Raw genomic sequence first — 17791 nt, forward strand, 5'->3', positions numbered from 1 at the left:
TGCCATTTAACGGCCATTCATGAAATAATTACCTTCGTTCTCGAATCTATTTTCCGTTTCGAAAGAATTCGAAACCTACCGTGCGCATTTTTTCTTAAAAATCGAAACAATACTTATCTCTAGAAACATCAAATTATCTTCTAATAAAATATGATTTTTTTCGATATAGATGCAAATAAACAAATTCTAAGCAATAGTTGGATTGAAATGAAATCTTGTTAAAAATAGTTGGGATATTTTAATTATTCGTGATATAGTTCAAAAATGGCTTTATAAAATATATAAATCTCAATAATTTAGATTTGACGCGATCGATCGATGATTCTACAAAATTTATTTCTTAAAAAGTTGCATAAATATATTAATCAAACTTTCTGATAATTAGTATTGTCAAGTCTAAATTATCCAATTATCCAATTAAATTATATATATATATTAATTATCTGTAATATATTTCCTTCTATTTTTTATAATTATGTGGCATCTTCTTACAACATTTTCTATTCTCTTTTTATAAAATTCCATTGTTTTAAATTCAGCGATGAGAAAAGCCTTATTTATAAATATGTTACAGTTTGGGAGAAAACTATCTATTCGTTTTAGACATCGATGCTTAAATCTTTCTATGAGATAGATTTCTTTCAATGAGAAATTGCACTGTTAAATATTTATGAACGAGACATGCTCTACTCGCGAATTCCAGGAATAATCCGTATTAATCCTTTCCCTCCAATTCATTCATAAATCTGAGATTCGAGCAACGATTCGATTGAAAATTCGTATAACTTTACAAAATGATTTTTATCAATCTTTATTTTCTTTTTTTTTTTTTTCTTGCAATTTCGAAGAGCATCGATCACGAAAACTTTCTTCGCGACACGAGAACGGAGGCCAATAAACGCGTACTACTTTCTTTTCGCATGTTCTGGGAGATTTAATCGATTAAAATTTTAAAAGTGTCCCTAAAGATAATTTATAATTTATGGATATATATATATAGACATTGATCGTTAAATTATTATAAGTTTCATTTTTCTAATTTAATTTGGAAAATTAAAATGGCAAATGGTCTTTCAAATTATCATCTAATTAAAATGAAATATAAATGAAAATATTACAAATTATACGAAAAATTTAACCAAAGTAAATCCTCTTTTTATTTGTATTTAAATATTGTATTGTGTGTGTATATATATTTAATTTCGTTATCAGATCTTCCACAGAATAAAACAACTATAATAAAATACAGGATTTTTCTTTCTTCGTCGATTATAATCTGGTGAAATTTATCACATCTTAATTTAAATTCTACAATTTAAAAATATTTTGGACCACGAGAACGATATATCTTCTTGTATTTAAGTCAACTCAAAACGCAAAATAATTCTTTCTCGAATTGACTTAATTATTTTCAAATATCCTCGAATCGGAAATTCTCCGGCATCTATGTCACGGATAACTATTTAATGATAAATGCAAATAGGTAGAAGAAAAACAACACGCTGTTGCGTCATCCGATTCGGAGAAAAACTTGTAACGGGAGAAAGAAGTGTGCGACAGGGAGGGAGAAAAATAGGGAGAGACCGTATCTCGTCGGTAAAATCGGTTTGGAAAGAATGTTCATTTTCCTCGGCACAATTCCAAACACCCCATCGGGCGAAGGGTTCCCGAGGCAGGTACGGCTTGCTGCCTAGGGAGTGCCTCTCTCGGAGCAGAAAAGTCGCGGAAAGAGAAGGAGAAAGAGAGGAAGAGAAAAAGGGTGGGGGAGGGGGCCTGGTGGGACGTAGTGGGGCCCAGTCGGTCGGAGTCTCACGCCTTCCGTCAGTCCTCAGTCCGACGAGGAGCGTAGATCGGTCGACACCTTGCTGTTCCATCGTTACCCGCCCGATTCGTGCGCGTTCCATCATCGAACGTCACACTCCGTCCACGCGACAAACCACGATTCCCATCGATTTTCGATCGAGCTGGAATCCTCGCCTCGCCGCATATTCTCGTACAGGAAGAAAATTGGTGAAATGGGAAGCAGTCGGTGAGGCGAAGGCGACCGACAGCGCCATCTACGCGGCCAAAGGAGAGAGCGCGATCGTCGAAAGGCTGGCAAATAAGCGGATGAAGCAATAAATAACTGGTTTCGGAACGCAACAAGACGGAGGACACGTTTCGGAAGGTTGATCGCCGATGAGGAGACGGCGAGGAACGTCGTCGGATACGACAGCCTGCGCGGCTGACGAAGGCTGTCGGCCGCGCCTCTGGATTCCAACAGCGGCGACACACTCGGCGGGCCCGTTCGATTCCGCGGCGCGTCGGTGAGCGTTGCTCGTTTCTTCGTGTGCTGCGTGGAAAGAGTGTGTAACCTGTCCGCCGCGGTGGATCGGTACACGTGGAGGTGAGGGGCGACCAGGAGGACGTAGACGCCACTGGTGCACACCGCATACCACAGGAGAACCTGGACGAGCAGAAGAGAGGAGAGGGGGGAGGTGGAAAGAGGTGGGGGGTTGAAAAAGGTAGGCAAGATCGGGAGCGGTGTTGGGAGAGAGAAACTGGCGAGCTGGCCAGCCGGAGGATCGTGGAGAGAAGGCCAGGTAGAAGAGGAAAAGGGAGTTACGGGCAGGGGACAGTTGGTGGGGAAGCCGTCAGAAGGCGGCCATAATGGCCTGACGCGATCTCGAGCGAGCGGCGGCTACAGCTGCTGCGAAATAGCCGAGAGCGGCTCTCCTCGTTGTCCACGCACACGTATTTTGCAATCGCGGACGGGCTACGTGTTTGGAAAGTGACTGCGTAATCGCGAGTGAAGTGTGTTACCGGGTGGAGTCCTCCTCTCTAACGTTGTTCCGTACGGTCACGAGTGGTGCTTCTCGAATTTTATATTATTTTCGATGCTCGATGCTCGGTGTTCCACGATTCGACGCTTCTGGATCGTTGCTACCTACTTCGCTATCGCGCCTACTTTTCCTCTTCTGAGTTGAAAAAGCGGTGAAAAGCGAGGGAGGAGAGGCGACCGACCGCGGTGGAAGATCGAGGAAATCTTTAATCTTTAACGAGAATCCGAAGAATTCATTGGCAAAGATGAGGGGTGCCAATCAAGACACCGCGACGCCGTATTGTCGTTGCAGAGTCCTGTACTTGGGCAGCTCCGTGCCCCACGCAAGCAAGGAAGGTTTGCTCGGTGTCCAGGAACCGTTGAGAGAATTGTATCCGGAACAGGGGGCCCTGGGAGCACGTGGACTCGACTCCTGGCTCAGCGTTTGGAGCAACGGCCTGTTATTGGAGAACGTGGACGAGCATCGCAAGAAGGTTACCAGGTTCTTTCCCATCGAGGCGCTTCACTATTGCGCCGCGGTCAGGCACGTTAAAGGCGGAAGCGGCGACTCCTCGAACACAAGGTTCCTGCCTCTGGACTCGCCGTTCGCCAGGACACCAAGTGCCAATCACCCGCCCCTTTTCGCCGCTGTTCTTCGACGAACAACCGGCATCAAGGTCCTCGAGTGTCACGCGTTCATATGCAAACGCGACATGGCGGCCAACGCCCTGGTCAGGTGTTGTTTTCACGCGTACGCCGACAGCAGCTACGCCAAGGGCCTGGACCCGAGCGCCACGACGAACGGGGTCACCGGCCACCCTTCCAACAACAGCCTGTATCACACGTTGGGCGGATCCAGCACCACCTTGGACAGCCCTCAGGCGACGCGTTTGGACGCCACGTCGACGGACGACATCAGCCTGTACAACGGTGACGAGAATCACAAGGTTTGGGCCAGGGGTCGCGACGAGGTGGAGGGTTTATACCAGGAACAAGGCACCCTCAGGAGCACCAAGGGTTCCAGGCCCCGGCAGCTGGTCGCTCCACCTCCTCCACCGCCGCCACCGCCCCCACCCTCTCAACCTCTGCTCCTCGAGGAATCCTCCTCCTCCTCCGTCCGCAGGAAAGCCAACAAAAAGTTGAAGAAACTGAAAAACCGATCGTCTCACGAAGACCCCTTGCAACAGGCGCATCTGCACCCCCAGCTTCACCAGGGGATCTACACTAACGGCCATGGGCATCACACTCTGGGCCATCCGGTCAGGCAGCAGCACTACCACCCTCACCCTCTGCCGCCTAGCAGTCGATCAGTGGCCGGAACCCTGGCCAGACCCGCCCCGGTTCTGTTGGTCCCAGCCGCCACTCTACCCAGGAAGGCCCATCATCATCCCAAAGGGCTCAGACCGATCCCAGCGGCCGCTCCCATTGTCCCGGTCTACGCCCCCCTCCCGGTAGTGCCTCCGCCACCCGCCGCAGCTATTTACCCGGCTGGAACTTACGGGACGGCTGGGAACAGAGGCAGGAGGCAACACGCGGACGCGGATTCTTCCACGTTGGGCGCTTCGAGGCGGCTGGCCGCGTCCCACGCGGACCTAACCTCCGCCGAAATGAGCAGAGCGGCCGACAGCCCTGAAAACGAGTCGCGCTTCGGTACAGGGATCTATCGGCGGAAGGGCCACCTGAACGAGAGGGCGTTCTCGTACAGCATCCGTGCGGAGCATCGTAGCAGGAGTCACGGAAGCTTGGCCTCTCTGGGTTTTAGCGCGCAAAATGGGAACGCGTTGCCCAAAGAAGAGAAGAAGGACAGGGAGATAGCGCAATTGGTGGCTGGCTTGAATTTGGACGATAGCCCGGAGAGGGCACAGCCGCCGGCCAACCCCAGGAACGGTTATTCCCATCATCAGCAACAACTCCAGCCTCTTCCCAGGCCTCGACCTCGTTAATCGTCGCTCGATACTCGGATCGATTCGTTGCTTTAGTATTCGATCCAAGTCTGGAGAGATCGTTGCTCGAGTCGATCCGTAACCGAGTCGAACGACGCCCTTCGTCCCGAGCCTGGCTAAAGGGTTTATCCCCTCGTGGAAACGTGAACGATTATTGTAGAATTTGTTTAGAATCGTTTGGTCGGGAAGAAATCTGACGATGCGAATGGATTCGAGATCGAACGACACGAGATAGGTGTTTTCCTATCGTTTTCCTTCGGAAGAACCAGTGTTTTCGTAGATGGAAATTTCGAAATTTCGTCTTTCTTGGACTTGGTTCAAACAGGGATATTCACAGTTTGAGCGGAAAAATACGAGGAAAATGATTTGTCGCAGCATTAGCGTGGAAAATCGCGATAGGTGGTCGAGCTTGTGGTGCCCGACTGGTTCAATTGGCTTTCGTTTCTCGGAACAACCTTCCCCGAGTAGGAAAATTACGGACAGGTAAAAAGCTGACAAACGTCAGGCCTCATCTTCGTCGCGCAGGTTTCTATCTGTGACCTCGATCGTCTTATCTCGAGAGTTGGTTACCTTTGTCGAATTAACAACTCGGATCGTGGGATGCTTTGCTGGAAAGAAATTGAAATTGTAAATTAGTTTGAGACAAATTAACTTTTCTGGATCGGAAAGAAATTTATATTTCAAGTTTTCCGAAATTGCTTTCTGTTTTTTTTTTTCTTTCTTTGTAATCTTAAAACTTGATTCTTAAAAGTCGTTGCAAGAAATTATACAGGAATAGCATTTTTTGGAGGGTTTCTCTAAAGGTTAAATTTAACTTTGACAGAATATAGCAAAATTATATACTCTTGAAAAAATAATTTATTAAATACGATTCAACAGAAGTAAAATATGATTCTTATAAAGATTAAATCGATAAAGTTCGATGTTTTTTTTTTTTCTTTAATTGATCACGGTTGGCGGAAAAGATTGATGTAACGAAAAAAAAGTCCTTCCTGTCTAATTGGACAAGCTCGAATTATTGTCACCAGACCAAAAAGATCGTTCTAATGGTTGAAACTCGTTAGACACCGTACACAGGCACGCAATCTATATAATATTTCCTTCGAGAATATAATAATAATTTTGAAATTAAAATTTTATACATCCATTAACGAAATATTATTTACAAATTTTGTTACTTAATTCGATGCTTCTAAAATTTCTTAAAATCGGTTAAAAATGAAATTTTCGTTCGAATAAACGAAGATCGTTCAATTTTAATTGAATTCGATCGAAACATTTTCATCGTGACAATGGACGAACAATTCGCCATTCTTCTAAAATTATCGAAAAATCGTCGAACAATTTCCCCCTAGAAAACCGATGCTTTTCTCGCTTCCCGACGCACGACTTTCAGTTGGCTCGCTCGTGAGAACGCAAACGTTAATCTTAATTGCATGAGAAAAAGTTATGCCGTAAGGGAAAAGGAAGGAGAATTTTGAGAGATCGAGGGAAAACGAAACTTATACGTTTCGTTCTCTCTTCCTTTTTTTTTTTTTTTCACCATCGAAACAATATTACCAAAAATATATTACTTCAAAATCTTTGCATTTCTCTGCTGAACGAAACGCATAAATCTCGCAATAAGAGGAAACGAATACCTGCATGAATCGTCACCAAGTTTTACGGATATACATTGTTTTCGCGACGAACGAGATTTCATAAGCGTGAATCGGCCTTTGCCTTTTACATTATTAACCTTAAATAAATCCAACTACGATTATTAATTACCGGAATCTATAAAATTTGCGAGAGAATGCGCGGTAATTGCGATCATTTGCATGTTTCGAGCTGTTTATTTTTTCTCTTCCACGATGTTTCACGCGCGTAGGCGCAACAACGCGGTGGGAAAATCGGTCGGGTTGCAGGGGCGCCACCACATTAACGTAAGGGAAACGAAGGTTGTGCATCGCGTATTCCTTCGACGCACGGCCCCGTTTTTCCACGGGAAAGAAACGACTATCGTAACGAACGAGTATTTAATAACCGCGGAGACACGGAGGATTACTTAAGCGTTCATACGTTGATGCGACTCGCGCAATCGCGTGTTGAATCGTGCTCGTGAGAACGAAATCTGGGAAATGCGATTGCTTTGTGCAATCGTATCACCGAGACCAATATTGTTACGCACAATTAACCTGATGATAGTAATTAGCGCGCGGCTTAACAGGGGGAGAAAATCCGCGAAACATTTGCCTCTTCACGCTCGAGACGAAAATTCAAGCGAGTGAATTGGAACTCGAGAAAAATATCTCGTGTTGAAATATTAAAATAATTTTCAATCGACGATAAATATTTTCTCCGTTGAGATCGCGTCGAAATGTTTCTAGGTTATAATTAACAGTATTTATAAAACAAGAGAAACAAGTCCGAATCAATTAATTGATGAGAAATCAATCCAGCGCTTGGGCATCGAATATATCTATTTTCGAGACTGGTCATAGATACCTTGCATGCATAAACGAATATATTTTTCCTGTGGACGAGTATGCATGTATTATTAATCGATTATTATCGATCCGCGGCCGATGTTATGCACTCGTATATTTTCTTATTGCATTTTTTCTCGATCTTCTCGCTCGTTGAAACAATGTGCGTAATGATATCTTTATTTATCGTTTCACTTGTTTGGTATTTCTTAAAAAAAAGAATCGATAATTTATCTCTTTCTTATTTGATTTATCGAGTCAAATATTCCTTACTAGCGATTTAAAATTTTTTAAAATTATCCTGTTGAAAGAAAAGAAAGTAGAAATTACGCAACGTTTGCGTTTCTTTACGTTTTGATTGATTTTTGCGGGGATTGGAAAAAGAAGAACGATATATAAAAGTGGTTAATGATCGGCAAATGAACGAGTAACGTGGAATATTGCTCGGAAACTATTCTTTATAATACTGCTCGCGCTTCATCGATTGCATTGATCGGCTTGGTGAAAAGTGTCTCTTGGTTTCGTAACGTGTTTCTTTATATTCTCGCAACGCGTAACTCGTGAGGAGGATAAAAAAAAGGGGAAGGGAGGGAGATAGAATTGCGTGGTTGGTTCAAGGTATCGCGAGTGCAATGGACCGAATTATGCCATGGAATGTATAATTCTTAGGTTAGCAAAACCTGCTTATGATTTAATTTATAATTTATGCAACGCGTTTTAGACGGAAATGTTGAAAGAAATATTCGAAACGATTTTGATAAAATTTTAGTAAAAGGATTTTACGATAGAATATTAAAAAAAAAATTCCTATAAAAATAAAAAATTTTGTAAATGTTTCGCGTAATATTATATTTAAAAAAACATTTATTATAATTAATAATTTTGTATTATTCCCTTTACCTTTACGATTTAACAAACGTAAGCAAAGCGTACAATCGCTCTTAAATAAGTGTGTTCAAAGAAAGAAGTCGACCTGACCCAGTGACACTTATCGTGTAACAAATCGAACTCTTCGAGTTGCGACATCACGAAAATTCTTTTCATTGGTTACAAACCAATTGTCTTCGAGATTTCTTTTCAGTTCTAATGACATCATTGTTGTAAGCAAATCGTATCTAATTTTACCGCCATTGCATCAATCAAAACGAGGCAAAGAAATACCTAGAAAAAAAAAAAGAAAAAAAAAAAAAGAAACTGAATATCAATTTCAATTTTAACGATGCTTCAATTGCTTAAAGTAATAAAAAAGATTCGCTACATTGATTATCCAATTTTCCACGCTAAAATTGCGAATTTTTTTCCTTTTAAAAGCAATTATTTTGTGTTGTTAATTATACATGCGACCACACCGTATCTTCGATTTTTCCGTCTCTTGTCCTCTTGTCTCTATATACATATATAAATATAAATATATAGATGAGTGATGCGACGTCGTCGTTATGTTATTTTTTCTGCATTAAAATTGCATAATTCGGTAAGTTACGATGCAATTGTGTATAATAAATTCTGGTGTGAAAAATAGAGATGCCGAATTACCGGATGTGTGAGATCGAAACGATGTCGCGTCAGTCGTTTTTGTTTCGAAGTTAAACTAGACAGATAGCGCCACCGAGTGCTATCCCAGAGTGGTCCAGAATGGGAATCAGTGCCAAACGTCATAAATTGTCCGACTTTGCAAATTGTATCGACATTTTTTTTCTTTTTTTTTCTTTCACCTCTTTCAATTCTGTCGCTTAATTCTTCTTTCGGTGTGCTGAATTTAAGAGAAATATTCAAAGCTTGGAGCCTAATAAGGATGATACGCGAGTTTTCGTAGATTCGCCTAGTCATTAAGATTATCAGGCTGGAACGGAAGTTCCGCTCGTTTGTCCTTCGTGGTTGACAAAAATAAGACTGACTTTGAAAAAAAATAATCATTCATCTTTTCAGCAGACGATTCAAACATCTTCGTTTTTCTTTTTTAATATCTATTTTTTTTTTCAAATTTCCATACAATATTTCTATTTACCAATATTTTTTTTTATTTTTTTTCTTATTTCTCGATTTTAAAAACTTAATGCTCGATACCCCACTCGATTTTTAATCTCGAGTATAAAGTTAAGAGTTTGGAAAACAGTCTGGTAAATGAAGAAACGGAGAAAGAAAAACCCGAGAGACTTGCAAGTCGGACAAAAGATGCAACTGGAACTTATTTATTTTATATTATCGCATGTGCCAGATGAATTGTATAGGAAATCACCCCAGCCGAGTGTTTTCAACTCGATGATATAATTATAACTTAAATGTTTCGTATAGGATCGTGTTATATATTTGTAGAGCAACGTCCCTTCTATTATTATTTCCTTTACATTAAATAGAATCCTTCCGATAATGAATATATGATATGACGTTTTGCTCTGCAAATAATCACACGTTATCGTTAATGGGTTACGAATCGTTCACCATCGAATAATAATTACAATTACCTTTTTTTTAAGGATTTCTCTCGGAAATTATCCCATTAACTCTTCCTTTGATAGATGACTCCTTTGATAGATGAAATTGATATCAATGAGAGACGATAGAGAGAGAGACAAATGGCTGTTCGAACGAAGAGTTAAACGGTGAAAATTGATCGAGATTTTCGCGAAGCGCAAACGATTATTTATTTATCGTGATCTATGCTCGTTTCGCGGACATGTATCGTAATGAAAATATATTTATATGATTTATCGAACGCGATGGAGTCCCTCTCCGCCTTCGCTTTCTGGAGACGTTGTGTATCGCTCGTAGTAAACGCTTTATCTCAGTGACGTGTCCTCTTACACAAGCCTTTAAACATCACCGAATTATTTAAATATTTGTATTGAATTTGAAATTATTATTAAGAGACTATTATTATTATGTCAATGCGGAGAATTAAATTCAAAAAAATATTCAAAAATGGTAAGTTAAGTAAAAATTTGTTTCGATAAATTTTATGAATTTCTGTAGTTTTTCGGGGAATGAATTTGATTTTAAAGGCTCGAAATCTAAGAAGGAGGATCTTTTTAAAAATACGAGAAATACAGAAGACGGATTAACCGGAGATCCATCCCATCCTCTTCAATTACTTGTGAACATATTATGTATATTGTTACGTGTCGATTGCCATGCAAGATTAATTAATAATAAACTAACAATGCAATTATAAAGTAGAACAACCAAATTTTATTTTCATCGAAACGAAAATTCAAAATGACAATTACCCTATTTTACTTGCAATTTTTTTTTAAAACTTTCTATTAAAAATCTTATAAAACATCGAATATTCATAATATCGGTGGAATGGAAGAAATATACCAAAATTAATATAAATCATAAGTTAAAAAAAAATAAAAGAAAAGAAAATTAAAATTCGATACCAAAACCTGTACTGACAAAAAAAATACAATTCTTTCTTTTAAAATTACAATTTCTAATCCGTTACAATCTATCTTATTATCAAAATTATAATAATTATTTTTAATAGTGATCGATTTAGAGAATAAGAGATTACAAATTGAAAATTTATAATATAATTCAATTAGGATAAAATTTACAGAGAAGCGATATTTAAATATATAAATATTCATAGCACTAATCAAGTCTTAGAAATCTTTCAAGAATGCTATAATGAATTTATATATATCTAGAAAGGAAGGAATCGTAACAAGTTTGGAAAGAAAATAAGAAGCGACGAGCTATTCGTAGCATTTAGGGATTGGAAAAGAGCGTAAAAGAGCGTTCTAACGTGCATTTCGCGATAGATTTGAAATCAAGCGTTTCCTGCTCGATATATATTATGGCGCATACCTCGGGACGAATACACGCGAGTCTCTATCGTCGACCACATTCCACGTTCTCGCGTGTAATTTTCAGGGTTAACCGCAACCGACGATATACGCCGGTTTCGCGATCGCGGCAAACGTTCCTGGAATGCAAATCGCCTTGATTGGCAGCTTAAGTGGAACGCCTTTTTCCTTTTTTTTTTTGTCTCCCCCCTGTTCCTCGCCTCTTGAAAACGAGTCTCGTTAAACTCTACTATCGGAAGTCTTTTCCTGTCAGCCATAAGTTGAACACGTTTCGTTTCCTTATATCGGGCCTTTTTATAGAAATCTCCTCGAGTATCCATCCTATTTTAAATGGACTTGAAACGAGTATGCTTTCTCAGAAATAGATAGACGTATATTTGAAAAACCCACGACATCAATCCATTAACCACGATATCCTTTTAGTTTCGATATAAAAGATTTGATTTAGAAATTCTTACAACCATCTTTTAAGTTACATTCGAATAATAATTTCCTTCTTATTCTGAAAATAATATCTACGTTAATTATCCTTTTGAAAAAGATAAAATTAAAGATTCATAGATTTGTAAAATTTTTTTTTGACAAATATATCGATGCTTTCTTCTTTTTTATTATATTTAAAAAATTTCCAACGTAATTCGATCATTTGTTTTTATCTTACTGTATAAATTCTTTTTCAAGAAATTTTGTCGAGGATTGATGAATATCTTTGATCGTAGTCGAGATAATATCGCGTTCAAATCGTGATCAAATCGTAGAAATAAAAATAACTTTACGGATAATTAATCTTGGGAATCGTAGAAATCATGGATCTCCATGATTCAAACGATGACACTGTGATGTTTAAACTCGCTAACCTTGCAAGTCAAGTGCATCCAACCACGAACGTCACGTGCTAACATGGCACTCTCTTCCTCTTCCATTAATGACTCCATGTTAAATACTTGGAACATTCGTCTAAATTACACGATTCAAATTACACGTTAATATCTCGACGAGCTTCTGGAATAATCCTCGATTGTGATTGGCGATTACTTTGAACGATGACACGATATAAAAGGAAATAGAAAGACAGCCTTGGATTATGGATGCGCGAGAACCGACCTTTGTCGCGCATCTCTATCTGACGTAACGCAGAAATTCCTTGTTTCATCTTTTCATTTCTATACGTGAGATTATTATTATTATTATTATTATTATTTTTCTTTCCTGTGAGTAAATTTCTATCGAAATTTTATAGATTGAATTGTAAATCAGCCTTTCAATTCTAAATCAGTATAAAAATTTATCCTTATAAATTATATTCAATATACTTTAGATATATTTGCTCTTTGTATTTAATTGTAGGTAATTGTATTTAATCAATTGAAATTTTTCAATTCGTGTAAGATATAACACGAAATGATTCGTTAAAAACAAAAAGACACTGATTTCAGAATATTAAACGTATCTTATGATCTTATATGAAAGAAGTTGTACGAAAGAAAAAGAACATTGATGATGATCGAGAAAGAGAGGATAATAAAAAATATATTATATTGTTTAATTAAAAGATCATGTTGAGAGATCAATGTATTGATATAATCATTCTCGACTGAAAATTATAATTATATATTATAATTACGTAAGATTGCAATTAACATTTCAGGAATATTCATGATGTATAACAACATTCGTAATTATATGCTCGCCATTACAAATCTTTATTGATAAATACGATGATTCTTCGACGCATAACTTTTATAATTTTACATTGTTTAGTAGAAAATTGTTCAAGTAAACACATAAATATTTAATTTTCTTTTCTAATTTATTTAATTAATATATCGTTTCAATGAATTTTTATTTTTTTAATAAAATTATTTTTCCCAATATTATTATACCATATGCATGTGAAGTGAATAGAATAACAGTACCGAAACAATGTTAACACAAATAGTCCCGTTATAATTTGTAATTTGTAAACATGAGTTACCAAGTGCCACGAATAATTCATAAATTATAATCTGCGGAAAACTATCAACAACTCGTGGGATTTATATACGTGTAAACCAAACAAGCTATAAAGTTGAAAATGGAAACGATGAATTTCAAAAAGAAAAGAAGAAAAGATTATTTCTTCCAGGAATACTTTCTTGAAATTTTTGATTATGCCTATATCTTATTTAAATTTATTATTAATATTCGAAATCATTTGTTTGAATAGATACCATTGTAAAAGGAACTTTTTTCAAATTTTCAAATATCTATATTTTCACTAAATTCACAGTAAATCGTTATAACAATTAAAAAGAAAAAGGGAGATTTTCTTTTCTAAGAATTTGTTTAGCTTACTTTTTAAGAGATTTTCTTTCCAAGAATTTGTTTAGCTTACTTTTTAACAATGTCGAATACTAAAATGTTTTCACTTTTTAAAATTTCAAATTCTCCTTCGACAAATTTTCTCCAAGAAGTATTCTCTCCAATGAAAAATATAGATAGAATCGTCATCAATAAGATAATTACGTTGTTCGTATTTCAAGGCAGTAGAATAAGAGTTCTTAAGACATCGCATCTGCGAGAGAGAAGGGATGAAAACGAAGACTGTGAAAACATAGCATACATAACAGTTATTCTCGCGTTGAAGGCAATCGTCGATTGGAATGCGCCATCCAGAGAAGAAGACTCGTTACGTTCTATGTGTAATTTAACAATTAAGAGAAGATCAAAGGTGAGGAAAATCTTCGGAGAAATCTTCAGAGAAATCTGCACAAAGTTCATTTTAATATAAGTACATATAAATAAATATATATATATATATATATATATATATATTGTAAAAAGTAAAATCATCTTCGTTCGATTCCCATGTAATTTCGCGATGGAAACATCAATGGCCCGTATTACAGTTAGACGCGACAATTTACAGTTACGCACACGTGTACACGTATAAGCGTAAATGCTTTTAGGTATAAACAAGGTCACCGATGGAACAAATTCATTGGATATTTCCTATCGATCGAAATTCAATTATCGATAAAATTTCTTTTTTTTCGTCGAGCCTTCTCATCTTTCTCTGGATTTGAAATATTATTATGGACAAGAAATTGCAATTTTTTAAATTCATCGATCGAACGTTATATAGTTATTGTTACAAATTATTGGAAATTTTTCTTTTTCAACGTAATTCGTTATATCTACTTTTTGATATTTCAATCAAAAACTTGAAAATTTTTACATATTCGTAATAATAATTTTAATAATAAAAATTAATAATAAAAATGGTTAAATATTTTTAAAAAATGGTAAAAAAATCTTGATTTTTATAGTCAAGGATACAAAAGTATATGTTATACGACAGGCTGCATATTACTTCTCAACCGTTGACAATCGCACGTTCCTTTTCGTATGAGCCAGACTGTGTAATTGCATCACACATGCTCGCGACTGATGTCTGAATCAAAAGGAAACAAGCAGAAAACACGAAGGAGAGATGTTGGACTGGGCTGAATTATAACAAACACGAACGGACAATGAATTTGCATTTGAATTGAAAGGAAAGAAAGAAAAAATCTACGCGACCAATTTAATTAAAGTTCGAGAGAAAGAGAAATACTATAAAGGCCATATTAAATTATAAACTTTCTTATTAACTAACATTAATTTTTTTTTCGATAAATACTCTGTTTTTGTAGAATTTAATTGAACAACAGTCGTCACAGAGTTATAATATTTGAACGTTCATTAGGAAATAATGGTTTAAATAAAAATAATAAATTATTTAAGAATCTAGCAAATAATTAATATAGATATCGTAGTAGAATAATAGAATAAATAATATTTTCAAATTAATAAATTTTTCAAATCTTCTATCCTTTCCTATCTTACAGGAAAATCTTTGGAAGGTAACGACAGCTGCGAAAGCGAGTCGATGAAAAATCAGTGGCCGCGATAACTTCCGCCTCGAAGCGATGTCCGTCAGCTGTCGTTTACAATACCCACGGCATGTAATGGTACAATGCATAAAATAACTGGATATTATTGTAAAATTGACGGTACGTTTTAATCAAGAAACTCGCGGACATGCGAAACGAAGGAACTTCTTCAGAATTTTCAGAAACCGAAAAGTATGATTTTCTTATGAAATTTTTCAAAATATTGTTCCTTATTATTCTATCTTTAAAAAAACGAACGTCGAATTACTTAATGCTATGTACAAATGTAAAGTAAAATCTTAAGACTACTCTTTCTTTTTTTTTTTTTTTTAAATACTTTAAGAAAAAGAATAATGAATTTATAAAAAGAGAATTAGTAAATGTTCGTTCCTGAAACAAAGTAGAAAGCAGGAAAAATAGGTGAGAACGCGTTTATCTTTCGAACGATTACTTTCGCCGAAAGAAAAAAGGGAAGTAGAGGAACGTAAACAAAAAATTAAAGTATGCAAATGAATTTACGGGGAACACGTAATCGAGCATGCTTTACGTTATTCCGGTACCGTATGATGTATTATATTAAACCTGCAATTTCAAGTGCATCTTATTCGACGATGAACTTTGATCCCGCTAAACGAAAGCCATCATTATATAAATATAAGCGTGACTAATATGATCTATCTGGTACGTAACATCAATATCAAGTTCAGGAAACATGGAAAATTTTTTTCTAAATCGAAATATGAACTTAAATCCTTAGAAAAATATATTCATAAGTAAGTACGGTTTCTGTGTCTAACGTTTCAGTATCGTGTTCATCAGATGGAAGAAAAATAAAAAACTTATTTACAAGGAAATTTTATCGTGAAAAGTTATTTGAATTGGATTTTTTTCTCTAGAAATGTAAACTAAATTCGTAGAAAATTAAAATGTGTATAATGCAAACTTTAAAATTTGCAGATATTTCTTCAAGAGATGTATGATGTATGACGCCATTTATCACTGTAACGAAGATTAGAACGTACTGTAATTGCTTCCTATTTTGCCTACCTTCCATCCATATATAGGGGAAGAAAATGATGTGAGATAATTTTATCGCATTTTTTTATTCGTCATCTATATATTTTCTATTCTATCTCTTAATGCTTTTAAAAGCTTATTGCTTTTATTTATTTTTGAGTTTCCAATAAATTTGATTAGCTAGTTTAAAACCTTCAATTTTTACTTACCTGACATCTAACCTATTGTCTACAAATTTTATTTTCCTTTTATCGAGTAGAAAATTTAATTCAATCTCTTAGCTATTCAATATTCAATTCATCATTCTCTGTATCGTTATTTTTTAGAATTCGAGACAATATTCGATTATTTTTATTTTCTATAAATTGATTTTACAAACACCTCTAAATCCGTGTGATTAAGCGTTTCTAAACTCTTGTAACACTTAATCTATCATCTATCTATAAATCTCATTCATCTATTCTTTATCTCCATCTAAAGCTCATAATATATTTCCAAGTACATCAACTCGAATAATTATCATCGTATCACTGCCATTTTAAAAAAAAAAATTCTCCCCTAATTCTTAAACGTATCACATCACTCAATCCATCGTTATTAAAACTCATCCTTCTCCATCATTACATCTCCTCAAATTTAATCTACCAAATGTTGAAACAGTTATATCAAATCACTGTCGTTTTTTACAAAAATTCTTATCTACCCGATCCCCACACCTACGTTCTCGACGAGCGCTAAGGAGCGACTAACAAGCATCCATGTTGCTTCACGCTTGCCGGGTGGCAAAGGAACAGGACGAGAAGGAACGACGACAGGAGTGGAACAGAGAGGAAAGCTGCATCGTTGGAATAACAGTACTCTCACATTGGTGAACGCCGTCGAAGCGCAGTACCGTTATCGGTTACCGCGTTACCACGTCGAAGAGGACCAACGATGGAAACCAGAGAATCCAGACTGCGGTTGCTCAGCTTCTTCTCCCTTCATCCTCTTTCCTCGTATTCTCTTTTTTTTTTCTTTCTCTTCTTGTTCCCTTGTTCCCTTGACCTCAACCGTCCTTTCACGATCGGAGTAAAAATATTGGTCACTGGATATAATGTAACGCCATGCAGATCTCGATATACGTGATCTCGTATCGAGTACGTAGTCTCGCTTCACGAATCAATGAAATTTGAGAGGTATATGCTTTTTCTACGATAAGCTTAGATTTTTTTTTTAATTTTTATCGTCTGGTACGATATTTGGATTGGTGTAAAGACAAAGTGAAAATTTGTGAAAATTAATAGGCACTGAGCGAGTTTTCGATTTTTTAATAGATCATTCGTGAAAATCAGCAATTATTTTTTATTAATGTTCCATTATTACGAAGTAATGGGGAAGTGAGCAATCTTTTCCTGTAATTTCTTTTCGATGCAAATAAGTCTTAGTGTTGAGTTAGTATTGTAATGGTAATGAGTAGGTATCGTGCGTTTTTCGATTCCTTAGTAATTTAAGCATTTCCTTTGGATAATGATTACACATTAAATACAGGGTAATTTGCATAATATACGTAACTAGTTTTCGACCCACTTTCCCGCTACCACTGTCGAATTTCTTCTCGCTAAAACGCAGAAATTTAGATAAACTATAATTACGGAACACGTATTATAGTGTTTCTGTTTCGAATAACTATTCCTACTGCAAAACTATCTAATCTTTCAAATTTCTGGAAACTAATAACCAAAGTATCTATCCTACTTTAAAAAAAAAAAAGTGGAAAAAATGGAGAAAATTCTATAAAACTTGGAATTCGCAGATCTTAACCCGTAATCTTGATAAATTATCAAAAAAAAAAAAAAAA

At 36.7% G+C, this 17791-nt stretch overlaps 2 protein-coding genes across 3 annotated transcripts; both read left to right on the forward strand.

Annotated features, from left to right (window-relative positions):
* The first annotated feature begins 1341 nt into the window (after positions 1 to 1341).
* LOC102656070 lies at positions 1342 to 10387 on the forward strand. Its single transcript, XM_006557673.3, has one exon. The coding sequence runs from the start codon at positions 3067 to 3069 to the stop codon at positions 4741 to 4743; it is 1677 nt and encodes a 558-aa protein (XP_006557736.1). The 5' UTR covers positions 1342 to 3066; the 3' UTR covers positions 4744 to 10387.
* Positions 10388 to 11748: 1361 nt separating this feature from the next.
* LOC100576260 lies at positions 11749 to 16090 on the forward strand. 2 transcript variants are annotated; one of them, XR_001703654.2, is made up of 2 exons: positions 11749 to 13733; positions 14893 to 16090. XR_001703654.2 is itself a non-coding variant. In XM_006557672.3 (2 exons), the coding sequence occupies exons 1-2, from the start codon at positions 13407 to 13409 to the stop codon at positions 14458 to 14460; spliced, it is 456 nt and encodes a 151-aa protein (XP_006557735.1). In that variant the 5' UTR covers positions 11749 to 13406; the 3' UTR covers positions 14461 to 14763. The 2 variants fall into 2 exon arrangements, 1 of the variants encoding a protein (XP_006557735.1); XM_006557672.3 differs by lacking the exon at positions 14893 to 16090 and adding an exon at positions 14332 to 14763.
* The last annotated feature ends 1701 nt before the right edge of the window (positions 16091 to 17791 follow it).

The sequence above is a fragment of the Apis mellifera genome, linkage group LG7 (genome assembly GCF_003254395.2).
Source record: "Apis mellifera strain DH4 linkage group LG7, Amel_HAv3.1, whole genome shotgun sequence".
In the NCBI taxonomy this organism is placed as follows: domain Eukaryota; kingdom Metazoa; phylum Arthropoda; class Insecta; order Hymenoptera; family Apidae; genus Apis; species Apis mellifera.